The sequence below is a fragment of the Bufo gargarizans genome, chromosome 2 (genome assembly GCF_014858855.1).
Source record: "Bufo gargarizans isolate SCDJY-AF-19 chromosome 2, ASM1485885v1, whole genome shotgun sequence".
NCBI lineage: Eukaryota > Metazoa > Chordata > Amphibia > Anura > Bufonidae > Bufo > Bufo gargarizans.
This window is the reverse complement of record NC_058081.1, coordinates 108,769,011-108,788,193: the sequence shown is the minus strand read 5'-3', so window position 1 is coordinate 108,788,193 and position 19,183 is coordinate 108,769,011. Positions and strand designations below refer to the sequence as shown.

Here is a 19,183-nt window from a genome sequence, read left to right as displayed (position 1 = left end):
AGTCTTCTGGAACAGCAGAGTCCAGTAACAAGGGGCAAAGTTATGGGGGGAGGGGAATTTACCCCAATCCTCAACCCCCCAATTTACAGCTCCCCCCTCGGGGAAGCCGTTCTTCTTCGCTGCCCTACCAACCCAAAAGTAATAGGCCGGGCTAATACTGTGTCCCAAGTTAAGGCCGCAGTAGTCTCTTTCATCCACAGCCAGCCGCCCCCCCCCCCTCCAACTACCGTAGTCCAATTCTCCCTTCTAGATGTAAATTGTCTGGGGAGGGCGCCACCTGGTTCCTTATATAATCTTTAGGACCAGTTATCGTAGCCACTTTGCTTCCCCTTAGTGCTGCACCAACCTATTCCACAGTCGGATCCCGAGCCATATACGAGCACTGTGCGTCTCACCTCATCGTTAAATCTTGCCAGGGAGGGAGGAATGAGTGGGCACAATCTTTAAAGAGACCACATCCGCCATACATATAAAACACACTACATTGTCAAATGGTGGTTGACTTTTGGAGTGATTTGTCCAAAATAAATCACAAAAGCTTTGGGATTCATTATAATCTCAATTTTGGGGTAAATTCTAACTAATTGATTAATTTAGAATCAATTACCTCTAAAGGTAGTACAACTAAACTGAATATACCAAAATACAGTACTTAAGAAAATCATGTTGCCCTATGGCAAAGAAGAAATGCCTTTGAAATGAGTGTTTCAACATGACAATGACCCAAAACACAGCAGGAAGCGAAAAACATTTTGAGGTAATTGAGTCACCTGCCTAATCCCTTGCCCTTAATCCCATAGTGAATTTGTTGGGGGATAAATGCGGTTTATGAGACAAATCCCAAAAATGCAGAAGAACGGTGGAATGTAGTTCAATCTTCCTGGACTGGAATACAGTACCTGTTCAGAGGTGTCAGAAATTGGTTGACTCTATACAACACGGATGTCGAGCAGTTCTCAGAAACAATGGTTATGCTACTAAGACTTAGTTCAGAAATTCAAAGTAAAGTGAAATCTCAAAAATTTTTCAGTTTATAAATTTTTGAGTTTTTAACGACAAATACTGGCACTGCGTAATGTTCCTTTTTCTTTACTTGCTGTAAGGCTACATGCACACGAACATTGTTTGTTTCCGTGTCCGTTCCGTTTTTTTTGAGGATAGGATGAGGACTCATTTATTTCAATGGGTCCGCAAAAATATGGGTCCGCATCAGTATGCCCGTTCCGTAGCCCCGCAAAAAAAATAGAACATGTCCTACTCTTGTCCGTTTTAGGCATTGTTACAACGGATCTGCAAAAAAACAAACGGATGGCATCCGTTTTTTTTTTTTTGTGAATCCACAATTTGCAGACCGCAAAACACATACGGTCATGTGCATGTAACCTAAAGGATTAATACAAACTGGATACAATGTGTTATTGTTCTGATTTGGAATTGACTCGGTAGTATATCCAGATCATTTGCAACTATCGAAATAAATGTTATTATAATGAATTTGATATTTATTGGCTTTTTTAAACTGCCTGATGTTTTTTTAAACACTACTGTAACTTGGCAGATGAAAGGCAATAAAACCTATGCTAGAAAAAAATATTCTTACTTTCCATGTGACCACAATACAGGAATTAGTTTTGCTACATTAGTTGTAACTGCATAATATTCTGCTGCCGGCTCTAACATAGTACAAAATGCTAAATTACATTATATTTATGTAATCTTATTATGTGCCAGTATTATACTTCAGCCCACAAGTAATAGGCAGGAGCAAACCACTGTTAACCATAAGAAAATCGTAAAAACAGGAAGTTATGGGATAATAAGAGAAGAAGTGTTAACATAAAGAAACTAAGGCAATTATGGGGAACAAACATTAGTAAAAACATTCATTCCCAATAATCAGCCCTTGTAGAGGTGCTGCAGATCACCCGATGACTGTGTGTTTTAAACAGAGATCTGCTGCCCAGAAACAATGAATCTGTATGAGGATAAGCAATGGCAGTAGCTATTGCTCGCCCCCATACAGTGAAGAAAAGTGCAGCCTGTAAATCATGTTCTAAAACAACTAAAATAAAATACAAAATATTGTCCTTCTGTAGCATTCAGCACAAATGCTAAGACATCCCATGAATACAGGTAATCCACTTACTGCTGCTGTGATAGGAAGATGTCTTCAATGTAATCCTTGTTATGAAAGTAGCTGTAGAATTGGCAGTTTGTATGTTCTCCCAGTGTTTGTGTGGGTTTCCTCCGGGTACTCCGGTTTCCTCCCACACACCAAAGACATACTAATAGGAACTTAGATTGTGAGCCCCATTGGGGGACAGTGTGATGCTAATGTCTGTAAAGCGCTGTGGAATATAGCATCAATATCTAAGTGCATAAAATAAATAAATAAATTGGGATGTGGAGGAGATACTGCCTGTAAATGCAGCTATTTCTTTTCAATTATTTTTTATTAAGTTTTCTTTCACTCACATGGGATGGTCCCTTCCCAATAATTGCCTGCTTGGTCGGCGTGTGTAAATGTGCCTTAAAACAATAATGTATGCCCTGAAGATATTAATGAGTTAAAGAGGACCATTTCACCGGTAAAAAGCTGGCAGGGTAGGGTATACTGATGACACGTGAGATCGCTTACTTTTTTTCCTATGCGCTCCTCTGTTTACCCGCTGTGCCCTCCATTCTGGTTTCCCTTTTGGTATGTAAATCCATACCATCGGTAAAGGGAGGAGACATTTTTTTTTTTCCCTGGCTGTGAGCTGGCCAATCTCAGCAGCGAAGGAGATGTCCCTTGTGAAACACGGCCGTCTCCTCCTCCCTGTACCGATGATACGGATTTACATACCAGGCAGGAAACTAAAGCGAGGGAAGGGAGCAGCGCATGGGAAAAATGTGATCTCACATGCCATCTGTATGCCCTACCCTTCCAGCTATTTACATGATAATGTCAGGACTGGTAAAAGGTCCTCTTTAAGGTCTTTTCGTTCAAGCAGATAATCTGCATTCATTTAGTCCAGTGACTATGACATGGCCGCTGGAGAGCTAAGGAGCCGCGCACTTGCGTGACTGATCTGAGAGAAGGGGCCTGTGACCCCCCTGGCCATGTTGTGGCAGTGAAAAGCCTGGCCTGTCAGTCTTCAAGTAAGTGATTTCCCCCTCCCCAGTCATTGTTCCTTCCATTCTCCTAGCTCTCTGCTCCACCCCTCCTCCTATCACCTCACTAGTGACCCTGCTTCCCCCTCCTCCTATCACCCCACTAGTGACCCTGCTCCCCCCTCCTCCTGTCACCTCACTAGTGACCCTGCTCCCCCTCCTCCTGTCACCTCACTAGTGAACCTGCTCCCCCTCCTCCTGTCACCTCACTAGTGACCCTGCTTCCCCCTCCTCCTGTCACCCCACTAATGACCCTGCTTCCCCCTCCTCCTGTCACCCCACTAGTGACCCTGCTCCCCCCTTGTATTGCCATGTTTTTGGCGATGCTAAGGCCTCACCTTTCCTCTCACTAGCTTCCCAACTAGGAAACACACAGCATACAACTTCTCTCTGTTATTAATGATTTATTATATGAATACTTAGGTCACTATACAGTTTTCTAGAGTATACAGTGAAATCGTGGATAAATCAATCATAGAGTAAGAATCAATACATTACCGGATATTGCATCATCACTCCATATCGGGGGACCAGCGATTCATCAGGAGGCAGCGCATACACATCACACGGCTCGTCAGCAGTGGAACAGTCCCAACCAAATGGGAAAGATCCTCTGCCTATATGCCCATAACTCCACCCATCATCTTGTTGCATCCTGGGGATGCTCAGTCATGAGCTTCATTATGATTGGATGGCTTGTAGCCATTTCCTCATGAACAGCACTAGTTATAGTTAAGTACTGTTTGTGCGCGCTTACTATTACGCGCATTGCAACATACTATTATATAAGAGTATCACGTTCTACGCATGCTCAGTACTCTGTTTTCAACGGGCGGTGTCCCTATGAACCAATTGTATGATTGCTGGTATGAGCTATTTTTCGTTATCAGTAGATGATTACAGTTCCCACAACATGTCTTTATGAACTGCAGTAACCTAATATTCTTGTAGAATGGTTTCTTATGAGACGATCAGCATTACCTAAGATGTAAAAGGAATTCCTGTCTACCTATCCTTTATATAACTATGGGGGGCCCTTTTCCTATAGCCCTCCAGTCATACACACATTCGTATCAGATTTACATCACATTCGGTCCTTAATGCTGACCGTTGGTATAGGAAACCATTATCATTTTTCGTTTTTTACAACATATACCGTAGGCTACATAACAATTCCAAATAGATAGTACAATTACTACTATCATGACTACCAACAAGGGGTGAACCACCCAATCCATGGTAGTCCTGGCTGATGGGGAATACCCCATGAATATGTCCCACCAATGATGGGATGTAGCGTCCGCTATGGCGGATCCTACTTTTACTATTTTATCAGACACTACCATAGTAAAGAGCTTGTGTCCCGTGATACTCCTGTTCAAATTTGTAATTGCTTTCAGTCTAGTCAAATTTAGATCCCAATTAGGGACTTCTAAAGCCGTGTCTTGCCATAACACCTTGGTGCTTAGCTCATTATCTGAATTTAACATAAAAGTTTCATTTTCCCATTGAATAACCGTGATGTTGTGTATGCATCCTGCAAAAGGCACCCTCATTTTAGGGACCACCTGACGATCTGTCACTACGCATATCACCTGGGGTGCTACTTCAACCATCCATCGGTATGACGTAGGCATTATGGTCCACTCGCATTTATTTACAGTGTTCTGTAACAAGCAAGGCTCATATACAGCAGACTGTAACTTACAGATTTTACCTTCAAGAGTGTCATCACAGAAAGTTAAATCATGTGTGCTATTATTACTATCAATTACTTGTCCATAAAATGTAGGTACCCAAAAATGTTGATTACCTTCTGGGCCCATTAACATTGGTAATACTACAAACTTACACATTATATTACTTTTAGTCACATTGTAGTAGACCAATTTACCGGTGCAGGACGTATCATTACACCTTATTTTAGGCGCTTTGGTGTCCAGCCAGTGTTTTTCCCTTACAAAAGAGTTAAACACGGTCCTCCAAACTTCCTCATTCCCCGTCAACAACATGGTTTGGAACAACCCTTTCTGTTGTTGCTGCTGTAGGGTTTGCAAAGAACAAATGCAGAGTCAATTGGCTTCACATGTAACACTGTCCTATTTCCTGGTTTTAGAATAGTTTCTCCATCCCCACGTCCAATTTCTGGATTCAGCCAGGCTCAGCTTGTGTCCGGGTGTATTACCGTCTGCGTAGGATGCCAACCACACGATACCAAGGAGACCAAGGGCGATGCCACAATGTCTTAGTGGATTCTGTAAGTCAAGAATACAGCATTATTCCCTTAAGTAGCATTTTTCCTGTGGGATATATTCCCACTTCTCTACTCCAGGCCTCATCACGAGTAGAGCACGGTCCTTGCCAACCGCTATTACTTCAGCAGGTGACGGAGGTCCGTTTACATCTTGAATCCAAATTTTAGCACCTACACTAATTTCATTAGTGGATCCAAATCCTTTCTGTCCCCTCATAGTTAGTTCCTTGGGGGCTGTTGTTTCTTTTATCTGTGCTATATATATTGGGATTAATAGCAATTGTGCCACCCTATCTCTTTTTGATATTATAGCATCCATTTTACCCAGATTTATGAGTACAACTTTGACTTCTCCTTGGTAGTCTTCATCAATTACCCCTCCAACCACTATTAAACTTTTTACAGCATAACTGGATCTAGTGGCCAACTGTCCATAATGTCCTGAGGGAATTTTTACCCCGATTCCAGTAGGAATTATCTTAGTGACTCCTGGATTTACTACCGTCACCTCCAGTGAGTGCAGGTCCAACCCTGCAGATTTTGATGTTCCCCTAAAAGGGACCTGAGCTTCTTCATTAATTGTCCAATATTCAATAGATTCTATAGTTAATTTACCTATAGTAAGACTTGGCGTCAACATTCTCATTAAAGGGGTAGTGGATTCTGTTAGTGGTCTATTATTGAGCGACTGAGGGGCCGAGGAAAGATTATCTCTCCATTGCCCGTATTTACCATCTGAGGTCATTTTTTTTTCAATGCTCCTTTGAGCAACCCATTCATTCACTCAATGAGACCAGCAGCCTGTGGGTAATAGGGCATGTGATATACCCATTCAATGTTGTTTTCTAAAGCAAACTGTTTTATTTCCTTCCCTGTAAAATGAGACCCATTATCTGTTTGTATGACCTGCTTGATCATGTCTCCTGTTAGTGGAATACCTCTCTCCTGCGCCCACCTGTAAGTGGCCTTTTCTCCAAGATGTCTACTTTTTTGGTGAGCCCAAACGGCTGTACCTTCCAGCCATGACTCAGTCTCTCTATCCTCTGACTTGGATATAGTGGATATGGCCGTTGCCGCATCTGCTTGGGAATTAAACAAACGTTCAAGAGAGTCTATCGGCATATGAGCATCAACATGGAAAACAGTAGTGTTAGTTCTATCTCCTCTATTTCCTGCCAAATTTGTTTTCCCCAGATTTCCTTTCCATGTATAACCCAATCATGTTTTTTCCAGCCCATTAACCAAGTAGCCAAGCCATTAGCTACCGACCATGAGTCTGTGAAAATATGACATTGATCTCCCTGTTCTTTTTTCAGGGCAAGGAAAACAGCCATGAGTTCCGCATATTGACTACTCATGCCATCCCCTTCTGCTGTGAGTGTAGCAGACAACCGAGGGTTGTATGCCACACTCTTACCCTATTTTTTTCCCTTATTTCCGGTCCTAAGGTAGTTTTTTCCTTCCTACGTAGCACCGGAAATGCCTTAGCAGATGGGGGATCCATCACTGGATCAGGACAATCAGGACCATCGGGACAATCATCCCAATCATCCGAGTCTGAATCCCAGATATCCCCATCCCATCTACTAGGGTCCCGATCCACACTAGCGGCAGCTATATGTTTATAAACTTTATTCTTGTTAATCCTACCCCTTCTTTTCTTATATTTATTCGCCGCTATGTATACAGCAGAGTTCTCTGCTATAGTCTGATAGTGGGTCAACTTGTCTTTCAACAGTTTTCCACTACATTCCAACATCAGAGCACGCCCCTCGGCTTCCAACGGAGCCTGTTCCGCGCGCCTCTGATCTTGAATTGCCTTCTGCAATCGCTGTGCACTCCACGATATGCAGATGCCAACACCCAGCTCCTTCGAGCCAGGGTAACTGCATCACCAGCTTTCGCTGGGAGTTTCTCAAGTACTTGAACTACATCCACCGGATTTGATTCTTTTAACTGTTTATCCCATGATTCCGCTAACCCATGACCAGCTAATTCTGTTGCTATTATATTATAGGGAGCCTCGGTCCAGCCGGGGATCTCCACGGGTTCTTTCTGGGATTTGGCCTTTTTCTTAAACATACTGTTATATTTTTGGCTTTTTGCCAAAATGGGTGGGGCTGTGCTCAGAGGTGTCCCTTGTTACTTGGAACGTTTTAAGACAACCTCCGACAGATAAATTGTTTTTAGTTTCCAAGATATTTTGCTTTGAAACTGGAAAGGAGGAGCTTCCTACTCCTGTCTTAATCTAATCGGTGCATTACCGGATGATTTGTTCAGATACCAAGTTTCAAGTCAAAATATCCTTCAGGGGCAATTTTACGAGCTTATGTATCAATTGCCCCTTACTTCTGGCAACATGCCAAATTTCTACAAATTACTCCCCTGGATTCCCCTGCCCCAAACAATATGTTATAAAAGGTCAAATCCCATCCTCGTCGCCAATTAATGTATTGCCATGTTTTTGGCGATGCTAAGGCCTCACCTTTCCTCTCACTAGCTTCCCAACTAGGAAACACACAGCATACAACTTCTCTCTGTTATTAATGATTTATTATATGAATACTTAGGTCACTATACAGTTTTCTAGAGTATACAGTGAAATCGTGGATAAATCAATCATAGAGTAAGAATCAATACATTACCGGATATTGCATCATCACTCCATATCGGGGGACCAGCGATTCATCAGGAGGCAGCGCATACACATCACACGGCTCGTCAGCAGTGGAACAGTCCCAACCAAATGGGAAAGATCCTCTGCCTATATGCCCATAACTCCACCCATCATCTTGTTGCATCCTGGGGATGCTCAGTCATGAGCTTCATTATGATTGGATGGCTTGTAGCCATTTCCTCATGAACAGCACTAGTTATAGTTAAGTACTGTTTGTGCGCGCTTACTATTACGCGCATTGCAACATACTATTATATAAGAGTATCACGTTCTACGCATGCTCAGTACTCTGTTTTCAACGGGCGGTGTCCCTATGAACCAATTGTATGATTGCTGGTATGAGCTATTTTTCGTTATCAGTAGATGATTACAGTTCCCACAACATGTCTTTATGAACTGCAGTAACCTAATATTCTTGTAGAATGGTTTCTTATGAGACGATCAGCATTACCTAAGATGTAAAAGGAATTCCTGTCTACCTATCCTTTATATAACTATGGGGGGCCCTTTTCCTATAGCCCTCCAGTCATACACACATTCGTATCAGATTTACATCACACCCCTCCTCCTGTAACCCCACTAGTGACCCTGCTCCCCCCTCCTCCTGTCACCTCACTAGTGACCCTGCTCCCCCCTCCTCCTGTCACCTCACTAGTGACCCTGCTCCCCCCTCCTCCTGTCACCTCACTAGTGACCCTGCTCCCCCCTCCTCCTGTCACCCCACTAATGACCCTGCTCCCCCCTCCTCCTGTCACCTCACTAGTGACCCTGCTCCCCCCTCCTCCTGTCACCTCACTAGTGACCCTGCTCCCCCTCCTCCTGTCACCTCACTAGTGACCCTGCTCCCCCTCCTCCTGTCACCCCACTAGTGACCCTGCTCCCCCCTCCTCCTGTCACCTCACTAGTGACCCTGCTCCCCCCTCCTCCTGTCACCCCACTAATGACCCTGCTCCCCCCTCCTCCTGTCACCTCACTAGTGACCCTGCTCCCCTCTCCTCCTGTCACCTCACTAGTGACCCTGCTCCCCCCTCCTCCTGTCACCTCACTAGTGACCCTGCTCCCCCCTTCTCCTGTCACCCCACTAGTGACCCTGCCCCCCCCTCCTCCTGTCACCCCACTAATGACCCTGCTCCCCCCTCCTCCTGTCACCTCACTAATGACCCTGCTCCCCCCTCCTGCTGTCACCTCACTAGTGACCCTGCTCCCCCTCCTCCTGTCACCTCACTAATGACCCTGCTCCTCCCTCCTGCTGTCACCCCACTAGTGACCCTGCTCCCCCCTCCTCCTGTCACCTCACTAGTGACCCTGCTCCCCCTCCTCCTGTCACCCCACTAATGACCCTGCTCCCCCCTCCTCCTGTCACCCCACTAGTGAACCCTGCTCCCCCCCTCCTCCTGTCACCTCACTAATGACCCTGCTCCCCCCTCCTCCTGTAACCCCACTAGTCACCCTGCTCCCCCCTCCTCCTGTCACCCCACTAGTGACCCTGCTCCCCCCTCCTCCTGTAACCCCACTAGTGACCCTGCTCCCCCCTCCTCCTGTCACCTCACTAGTGACCCTGCTCCCCCCTCCTCCTGTCACCCCACTAATGACCCTGCTCCCCCCTCCTCCGGTCACCCCACTAATGACCCTGCTCCCCCCTCCTCCTGTCACCCCACTAATGACCCTGCTCCCCCCTCCTCCTGTAACCCCACTAGTGACCCTGCTCCCCCCTCTTCCTGTAACCCCACTAGTGACCCTGCTCCCCCCTCCTCCTGTCACCCCACTAGTGACCCTGCTCCCCCCTCCTCCTGTCACCCCACTAGTGACCCTGCTCCCCCCTCCTCCTGTCACCCCACTAGTGACCCTGCTCCCCCCTCCTCCTGTAACCCCACTAGTGACCCTGCTCCCCCCTCCTCCTGTCACCCCACTAATGACCCTGCCCCCCTCCTCCTGTCACCCCACTAATGACCCTGCTCCCCCCTCCTCCTGTAACCCCACTAGTGACCCTGCTCCCCCCTCCTCCTGTCACCCCACTAGTGACCCTGCTCCCCCCTCCTCCTGTCACCTCACTAATGACCCTGCTCCCCCCTCCTCCTGTCACCCCACTAATGACCCTGCTCCCCCCTCCTCCTGTAACCCCACTAGTGACCCTGCTCCCCCCTCTTCCTGTAACCCCACTAGTGACCCTGCTCCCCCCTCCTCCTGTCACCCCACTAGTGACCCTGCTCCCCCCTCCTCCTGTCACCCCACTAGTGACCCTGCTCCCCCCTCCTCCTGTCACCCCACTAGTGACCCTGCTCCCCCCTCCTCCTGTAACCCCACTAGTGACCCTGCTCCCCCCTCCTCCTGTCACCCCACTAATGACCCTGCCCCCCCTCCTCCTGTCACCCCACTAATGACCCTGCTCCCCCCTCCTCCTGTAACCCCACTAGTGACCCTGCTCCCCCCTCCTCCTGTCACCCCCACTAGTGACCCTGCTCCCCCCTCCTCCTGTCACCTCACTAATGACCCTGCTCCCCCCTCCTCCTGTCACCCCACTAGTGACCCTGCTCCCCCCTCCTCCTGTCACCCCACTAATGACCCTGCTCCCCCCTCCTCCTGTCACCTCACTAGTGACCCTGCTCCCCCCTCCTCCTGTCACCCCACTAGTGACCCTGCTCCCCCCTCCTCCTGTCACCCCACTAGTGACCCTGCTCCCCCTCCTCCTGTAACCCCACTAATGACCCTGCTCCCCCCTCCTCCTGTCACCTCACTAGTGACCCTGCTTCCCCCTCCTCCTGTCACCCCACTAGTGACCCTGCTTCCCCCTCCTCCTGTCACCCCACTAGTGACCCTGCTCCCCCCTCCTCCTGTAACCCCACTAGTGACCCTGCTCCCCCCTCCTCCTGTCACCTCACTAGTGACCCTGCTCCCCCCTCCTCCTGTCACCCCACTAGTGACCCTGCTCCCCCCTCCTCCTGTCACCTCACTAGTGACCCTGCTCCCCCCTCCTCCTGTCACCCCACTATTGACCCTGCTCCCCCCTCCTCCTGTCACCTCACTAGTGACCCTGCTCCCCCCTCCTCCTGTCACCCCACTAGTGACCCTGCTCCCCCTCCTCCTGTCACCTCACTAGTGACCCTGCTCCCCCTCCTCCTGTCACCCCACTAGTGACCCTGCTCCCCCCTCCTCCTGTCACCTCACTAGTGACCCTGCTCCCCCCCTCCTCCTGTCACCCCACTAGTGACCCTGCTCCCCCTCCTCCTGTCACCTCACTAGTGACCCTGCTCCCCCTCCTCCTGTCACCTCACTAGTGACCCTGCTCCCCCCTCCTCCTGTCACCCCACTAATGACCCTGCTCCCCCCTCCTCCTGTCACCTCACTAGTGACCCTGCTCCCCTCTCCTCCTGTCACCTCACTAGTGACCCTGCTCCCCCCTCCTCCTGTCACCTCACTAGTGACCCTGCTCCCCCCTCCTCCTGTCACCCCACTAGTGACCCTGCTCCCCCCTCCTCCTGTCACCCCACTAATGACCCTGCTCCCCCCTCCTCCTGTCACCTCACTAATGACCCTGCTCCCCCCTCCTCCTGTCACCTCACTAGTGACCCTGCTCCCCCCTCCTCCTGTCACCTCACTAATGACCCTGCTCCCCCCTCCTCCTGTCACCCCACTAGTGACCCTGCTCCCCCCTCCTCCTGTCACCTCACTAGTGACCCTGCTCCCCCTCCTCCTGTCACCCCACTAATGACCCTGCTCCCCCCTCCTCCTGTCACCCCACTAGTGACCCTGCTCCCCCCTCCTCCTGTCACCTCACTAATGACCCTGCTCCCCCCTCCTCCTGTAACCCCACTAGTCACCCTGCTCCCCCCTCCTCCTGTCACCCCACTAGTGACCCTGCTCCCCCCTCCTCCTGTAACCCCACTAGTGACCCTGCTCCCCCCTCCTCCTGTCACCTCACTAGTGACCCTGCTCCCCCCTCCTCCTGTCACCCCACTAATGACCCTGCTCCCCCCTCCTCCTGTCACCCCACTAATGACCCTGCTCCCCCCTCCTCCTGTCACCCCACTAATGACCCTGCTCCCCCCTCCTCCTGTAACCCCACTAGTGACCCTGCTCCCCCCTCTTCCTGTAACCCCACTAGTGACCCTGCTCCCCCCTCCTCCTGTCACCCCACTAGTGACCCTGCTCCCCCCTCCTCCTGTCACCCCACTAGTGACCCTGCTCCCCCCTCCTCCTGTCACCCCACTAGTGACCCTGCTCCCCCCTCCTCCTGTAACCCCACTAGTGACCCTGCTCCCCCCTCCTCCTGTCACCCCACTAATGACCCTGCCCCCCCTCCTCCTGTCACCCCACTAATGACCCTGCTCCCCCCTCCTCCTGTAACCCCACTAGTGACCCTGCTCCCCCCTCCTCCTGTCACCCCACTAGTGACCCTGCTCCCCCCTCCTCCTGTCACCTCACTAATGACCCTGCTCCCCCCTCCTCCTGTCACCCCACTAATGACCCTGCTCCCCCCTCCTCCTGTAACCCCACTAATGACCCTGCTCCCCCCTCTTCCTGTAACCCCACTAGTGACCCTGCTCCCCTCTCCTCCTGTCACCCCACTAGTGACCCTGCTCCCCCCTCCTCCTGTCACCCCACTAGTGACCCTGCTCCCCCCTCCTCCTGTCACCCCACTAGTGACCCTGCTCCCCCCTCCTCCTGTAACCCCACTAGTGACCCTGCTCCCCCCTCCTCCTGTCACCCCACTAATGACCCTGCCCCCCCTCCTCCTGTCACCCCACTAATGACCCTGCTCCCCCCTCCTCCTGTAACCCCACTAGTGACCCTGCTCCCCCCTCCTCCTGTCACCCCACTAGTGACCCTGCTCCCCCCTCCTCCTGTCACCTCACTAATGACCCTGCTCCCCCCTCCTCCTGTCACCCCACTAGTGACCCTGCTCCCCCCTCCTCCTGTCACCCCACTAATGACCCTGCTCCCCCCTCCTCCTGTCACCTCACTAGTGACCCTGCTCCCCCCTCCTCCTGTCACCTCACTACTGACCCTTCTTCCCCCTCCTCCTGTCACCCCACTAATGACCCTGCTCCCCCCTCCTCCTGTAACCCCACTAATGACCCTGCTCCCCCCTCCTCCTATCACCTCACTAGTGACCCTGCTCCCCCTCCTCCTGTCACCTCACTAGTGACCCTGCTCCCCCCTCCTCCTGTCACCCCACTAGTGACCCTGCTCCCCCCTCCTCCTGTCACCCCACTAGTGACCCTGCTCCCCCTCCTCCTGTCACCTCACTAGTGACCCTGCTCCCCCCTCCTCCTGTCACCCCACTAGTGACCCTGCTCCCCCCTCCTCCTGTCACCCCACTAATGACCCTGCTCCCCCCTCCTCCTGTCACCCCACAGAGAAGAAGCTGAACAGACTCCACCGACGATGATGGGATCCGTTCCGTTTCCATTCGGGATTCCTGTCTTTTCACCGGACACAAAAGTGCTGCATACAAGGCTTTTTTGTCTGGTCTTTCGACAGAATCTGCAACAGAGGCTCCAAACGCAGCCTCTGATTTGAAGGCCTACGTAGTATGTATTTTAGTACATAATACCCTCACAGTGTTTGCATTTATTTCTGGCAAAGCTACCTAGTTCTGGCCCACAAAATTTATACCTTGTCTGTTGCGGCCCTCAGATGAAAAATGATTGGATACCACTGATTTAGTCCATTTAAATGTACCAGACCATTGTACTGTATGGGGATGAATGATCGATAGTACAATCAGGGATATGTGCTGCAGCATATAGATTTACCCAATATTCAGAAATGACAATTTGTATAGCAGATCATCAGACCAGATAAATGGGCTTTTACCTTTGGTGTGTGTATTATCAGTATCCAGTGACACCTTTGAAAATACGGTCTAAAATTAGATTTAATGATCTGAGAAGGAGATATGGAGAGAACAGAGCCAAACTGTGTGGGTGTTGATGTGATCATTGTCTATCTACTGTTCACCCATTTAGCCTTCTTTACTGAAACTTTTAATGAGTATTTATTGTGTGTTTTTCCATAAGCATCATGCACAGTGTACAGTACAGTGCAGCATCTTTTATTTATTTATTTAGCATTTTTCCTGTTTTTAAATTTGGCAGTTCTAAAACACTGAAAATAAAATATAAAATATTGTCCTTCTGTAGCATTCAGCCCAAATGATAAGACCTCCCATGTAGGTAATCCATTATCAGCTTATAGCTGCTATGATGGGAAGATGTTATCTGCAGGGTAATCCTTGCTATAAATATAGGTGTAGAATTGGGATGACAGGATGACAGCTCCATTGTTCTCCTGATGGGCCCAAATAAAATACCAAGAGAAGGGCATGGCGTTACATAGTGTAATATGTTCTAATCTAATTTAGTCAACCCCCTTCCCGACCACAGATATCCAGAATTAAAGAGTTATGTAGCCTCTTGCTCTTGGCAAATTTGCTAAGGTGACTGTCTTCCTAGATGAAACAACCCTCCTCCATTAATGGAGATAAAATGAAGACTTAAGCGTCCCATACTGTCATGCTTTGGTGTGGGAGGGAAACACCACACCGAGCATAGGAGGGAAGGGGGAACAGGGAATCAGGCCTGAGAACTAGGGAAGGAAAATGGACACCTCCTAGTAAAAACCCTAACCAAAATCCTGACTGACTACCAGTACGAACAGACCCCAAAGGTAGGTGAGTTCATACACAGGAATACCTAGAGTCCTATCAAGCCCTATAGGACCATGGTACTAATGGCAGGGATGAGACTACCTGTTTCTCCAAAAGGAAGGACGAACAGAAGTCTCCTTCAGGCCCATTACAAACAATAGGGAGATTCAACACACAGAACCCAAACAAAGTACAAAAGGGAAAGGAAAGACTTAACTTCAAAGGAGCAATGGAAGTGCAGCACGCCAGACCTGCAGGGTATTGCGATTGTGAGGTCACGGTTTATGGGCAAGCGAGGGTTACTCACAGTTCTGTAGGAAAACCCTGGGCAGGCGTGTGGCAGTGAAGGAGAGGCTGGCACAGGAGTCCTCTGGGTCACACTCTGTATTTTGGGACCAGGCCTGATGGTGGATGAGGTGCCCTGGATGTTGCAGGTGTTTAAAGGGAGTCTGTCACCTCCATATAGCCATATACAGTGCTTACATGGCACTGTAGCACACCTATACAGGATTGTAACGGTACCTTTGTTCTTTTCTTTAGACTTGCACCAGCAGGAAAAACGAAGTTTAATTCATATGCAAATGAGCAATCGCAAGTGCCCAGGGGCGGCGTTCAGTGTGTAGGTGCCCAGGCTGCTCTGCCTTCTTTTCACTTTACTCTTCCCCAGTCTCTGCCTTTGCCCTATTGATGAGGCAAGAGACTTAGAGGGCGGGCGAAGGCAGAGGCTAGGGAGGAGTAAAATGAAAAGAAGGCAGAGCAGCCTGGGCACCTACACACTGAACGCCACCCCTGGGCACTTGCAAGTGCTCATTTGTATATTAATTAAACTTTTTCCTGCTGGTGCAAGTCCAAAGAAAAGAACAAAGATACCGTTTCAATCCTGTATAGGTGTGCTACAGAGCCATGTAAGCACTGTATATGGCCATATGGAGGTGACAGACTCCCTTTAATGTGCCTGGGGCAAGGTCCCTTTAAGAAACATGACGCCAGTGCCTGTAATGGTGGCACACCGTTTTTTATAGTTGCAGTAAATGAGGAACACGATGGTATGGTGAACCAAACTTTTCTTTACTAGCAACAGTTCAATGTGCCTGGGGCAAGGTCCCTTTAAGAAACGTGACCCCAGTGCCTGTAACGGTCGCACACCTATTTATAGTTAAGTAAATGAGGAACACAATGGTATGGTGAACCAAACTTTTCTTTACTAGCAACAGTTCAACTTTGTACAGTTTGTTGTAAGCACAGTTCCATATAGCAGGTTCACTTCACAAGCAGGCTTTTACAATAATGGCAGGTATACTGTTCCTTGCAAGATATTCAGAGGGTAACAACAACACACTCAGATCAGGCTGTACCTTCTCCTCAGAAATAGTGTACACTGTTCCTTAGAACTCCTGTCTGGTTTCTATCCCAAGGCCCGGACGGCCAAATGCTGGCTTTTATCCTTGGCAAATAATCTTCCTCCCGTATTTATCCTTGCTCTGTATTTATAACTCTTCTGTCCTTCAGCTTACTTGAGTTTAGCTGGAACTCTGGCTCTGCTTGGCATGTGGGAACTGCAGGTTTCTCCCAGGAGGCACATCTCTTCTACTGGGGTGAATCTTCTGAGCTGACATAGGCTCAGGGATACTTCAGGCAGGCTGAAATCCTTCACTAGCCTCCTGGTGGCAACTAGAAGCCTGGACTGTCTAGCTGCATGTCAGGAGGAGGCCCTCAGCTTGTCTCTGGCTGGTGCCCTCTCACTTCTGTCTCCACAGACTCCTGACTACAGAATAACTCCTTCCTGTCTGGGCCTGAACATTTATACTAGGGGCTCTCTATCTCCCTCTAGTGTCTAGAATGCTACACTATACCCCACTAGGCCTGCTGCACATGTCACAGAGGAACAATACATATAAAAACCTACAGAAAATACATTAAAATGCATAGTTAAATATAATGCCACTGTCCCTCAGGAGTAGGAGTACCACGTGGCCCAATTGACCCTTGTGTAGTGCCCACCTTTACCTAGTGGGACACTACATACCCCCATGCTACGACGTTGCCTGTCCTTGGTGCAACATGAAAGGGGCCCTGCCTAGCTGGAAACTGCACCTGAAAGAGAAAAAAAACACACATCTACATTTGCAAATACACATATATATCAGGCAGTTCCACTGGCTAAGGAACAAGTTCGGTGAAAAGGGGCGTCGTTCTCTTCTCTCAGGATAGCACAAGGGAACAGGGGGCGCTGACCTGGTGCAGTGTATCAAAAATACCAGGATAGTCCATAATAAAATTTTAAGGGCAATTTTCCATAATAAATCACAGTAGTCCCATAGAAAATGCAAAACAACATAAGTCCTTGGAGGCTCAAAGAACAAAAATGAGTCCGTACCCGGGTCTTTGTAAATGGCTAAAGAAAGTGATGTATACCTGAGGATGGTACACAATATAGCAGCAGAGCAGCATCTCAGAGGCCCACATAAATTAGAGTCAACTCTGGGCACATTTCCTTGAAGTATAAGTTGCATATAAAAGTCACAGCACATAAAAGTCCACATTATTCAAAATAGTATATAAAATATGTGCTGCAATGTCCCTTAATCAACCTGAAAAGGGGGTTAAAGGGTTAAGGTGCAAATAAAACATTAGGAACAACTTGGCTTTCAGAAAAATTGAAGCAGGCAGGTCCTGTAAACAATATGGCCCTGTAGCAATTGGTAATTTCAGTGGGCCACCACTACCACTGAGCCGTGGATAAACTGGCAGCAGCAACATGGGACCAAAACAAAGAGTCCTGAAAGGGTTAAATCCACTTTGAAATAAGGGTCCCTCAGCAAAATGAAGCAGCATTATGGCCTGGCAGGCCTACTCACATGGATGCATTAGTTCCACTTAGTACATCAGTGGCACATCCCGGTTCTGCTTGCAAATTGGGCCTGAATCGAGTATCCACATATGGCTGGGCCTACAAAATTGTATTCGGCGACAATTGTAACATAAAGGGTCCCCGTATAGGTATAGGCCCCATAGGCCTAGGGGTATATGCTGCAGGAGGCCTCAATGCCTCTAGAGAAGTGTTAGCTCTGGCCGCAGGTACGGCAGGTGACTCCAAATGTCTGGGTGGTGCCGGCTGCAAGCGACGGCTCCGGGCATAGGTGAGTCGGTCTGGCGCAGCAACAGCAGTGGCGGTCACTAGGGGTAACTGGCTGGTAGGGATAGACACCCTTACCTCTGGCTCAGAGACATCTAAGTCCTTAGAAGTATCTTTCTTTTCAGGAGACGGAGGCGCCGCACGGGTAATGGCAAGTTGGTGCAGGCCACGAGGTTGAAGCTCCAGCCGGACAATCTGGTCTTCCAAACTTTCAGCTTCTGCGTCGCTGCTGGGATCCTCTGTCGTCACCGCAGGTGCAGGTAAGGGATCCTGCTGGTCTTGCGCGGCCGCTGCAGTTTCGGGCGCCGCATCCACACTTTTTCCTCTGCGAATATTATCCAGGGCGACATGGAACTTTTCCAGGTTCTCGAATTCCCGGATAGTCTTTTCTCAGTGGGGCAGCTCAGGCGATGGGTACAGGCTTACCCATTTCTCCACCACCGTCGGCTGCCAAAACACATTTGGCCCAATGAACGAGCCCCGCTCCTGGAAGGTGGTATGGGTAGGTGTCGTAGGACGCTCCGGTTCAGGTTCGGGACTGGCATAATCTTCGTCCTCCTCCCAATCTTCCGCTTTCGGCTTGGGCCGGGTCACAGCGGTGGCGTAGAGGCCTCGCAGGCCCTCGGCAGGGGTGAACTCTACCTCCTCTCCCTCGCGGAGGTTATGCAATTGTTCTGGGAGGTAGTTCTGTTTGACGGATCTGCGGTTCACATAGAGATCCCCACTGGTCACATAATCTTTAATAAAGCCGAAGCCTCGGTCCTTATCGAAGGCCACTACAAACCCCATTCTCCTTTCTAGGCAGGGTTGGTTGTCGGTGTGGCGCTCATGCACGTTCTTCGCCAATTCCTCACAAAAAATTTTTGTTCGGGTAGTCTTTTTAATCGCACCCTGCACTTCTGCCATCAGTGCCGACCATTGAATAAAGGGGCCGGATAATGTCCTTCCATGAGCCGAAGTAGGGCTCAGACTGGGCTCCAAGCAGCAGGCAGGTGAGTCTCTCCGCTCCCAGAGAGTAGGCCGGTGGAGCATCCTCTTGCTCCTTATTAGCAGAATCCATTTAGAATTCAACAGGTGCGGCCAGTAAATCAAAGCAGTCCTCACTTTCCAACATGCTCGATCCTTCTCTGGAGAGCAACAGGGCGGCACCGAGTATCTCGCCTGCGACCTCCCACTGCTCAGGGAGGCTGCCCCCCGGGTACTCCAACATGGGGAGGCGGAATCCATTTCAGCAGACATGCAAATTCGTAGACAGGGCGGTGGCGCGGACACAGTCTTTCCCACACTTTTTAGCAGACGGTGCCAATTTTTCCC

At 49.3% G+C, this 19,183-nt stretch overlaps 1 protein-coding gene across 4 annotated transcripts; it reads right to left on the bottom strand.

Annotated features, from left to right (window-relative positions):
• Positions 1-3,540: 3,540 nt before the first annotated feature.
• On the bottom strand, positions 3,541-8,637 carry LOC122927501. Of its 4 annotated transcripts, XM_044279392.1 has the most exons (3): positions 8,053-8,637; positions 6,363-6,486; positions 3,541-5,408 (listed from the first exon to the last, which is right to left on the bottom strand). In XM_044279392.1, exon 3 carries the CDS (start codon positions 5,163-5,165, stop codon positions 4,251-4,253), a length of 915 nt encoding a protein of 304 aa, XP_044135327.1. In that variant the 5' UTR covers positions 5,166-5,408; positions 6,363-6,486; positions 8,053-8,637; the 3' UTR covers positions 3,541-4,250. The 4 variants fall into 4 exon arrangements, with proteins under 4 accessions (XP_044135327.1, XP_044135325.1, XP_044135326.1 ...); XM_044279390.1 differs by having other exon boundaries at positions 6,363-8,637; XM_044279391.1 differs by having other exon boundaries at positions 3,541-6,486.
• Between the last annotated feature and the right edge of the window lie 10,546 nt (positions 8,638-19,183).

What these genes read in the sequence shown, in the direction of transcription:
- LOC122927501 (XM_044279390.1), bottom strand. Translation starts at nt 5,165, where the DNA reads ATGTTGTTGACGGGGAATGAGGAAGTTTGGAGGACCGTGTTTAACTCT.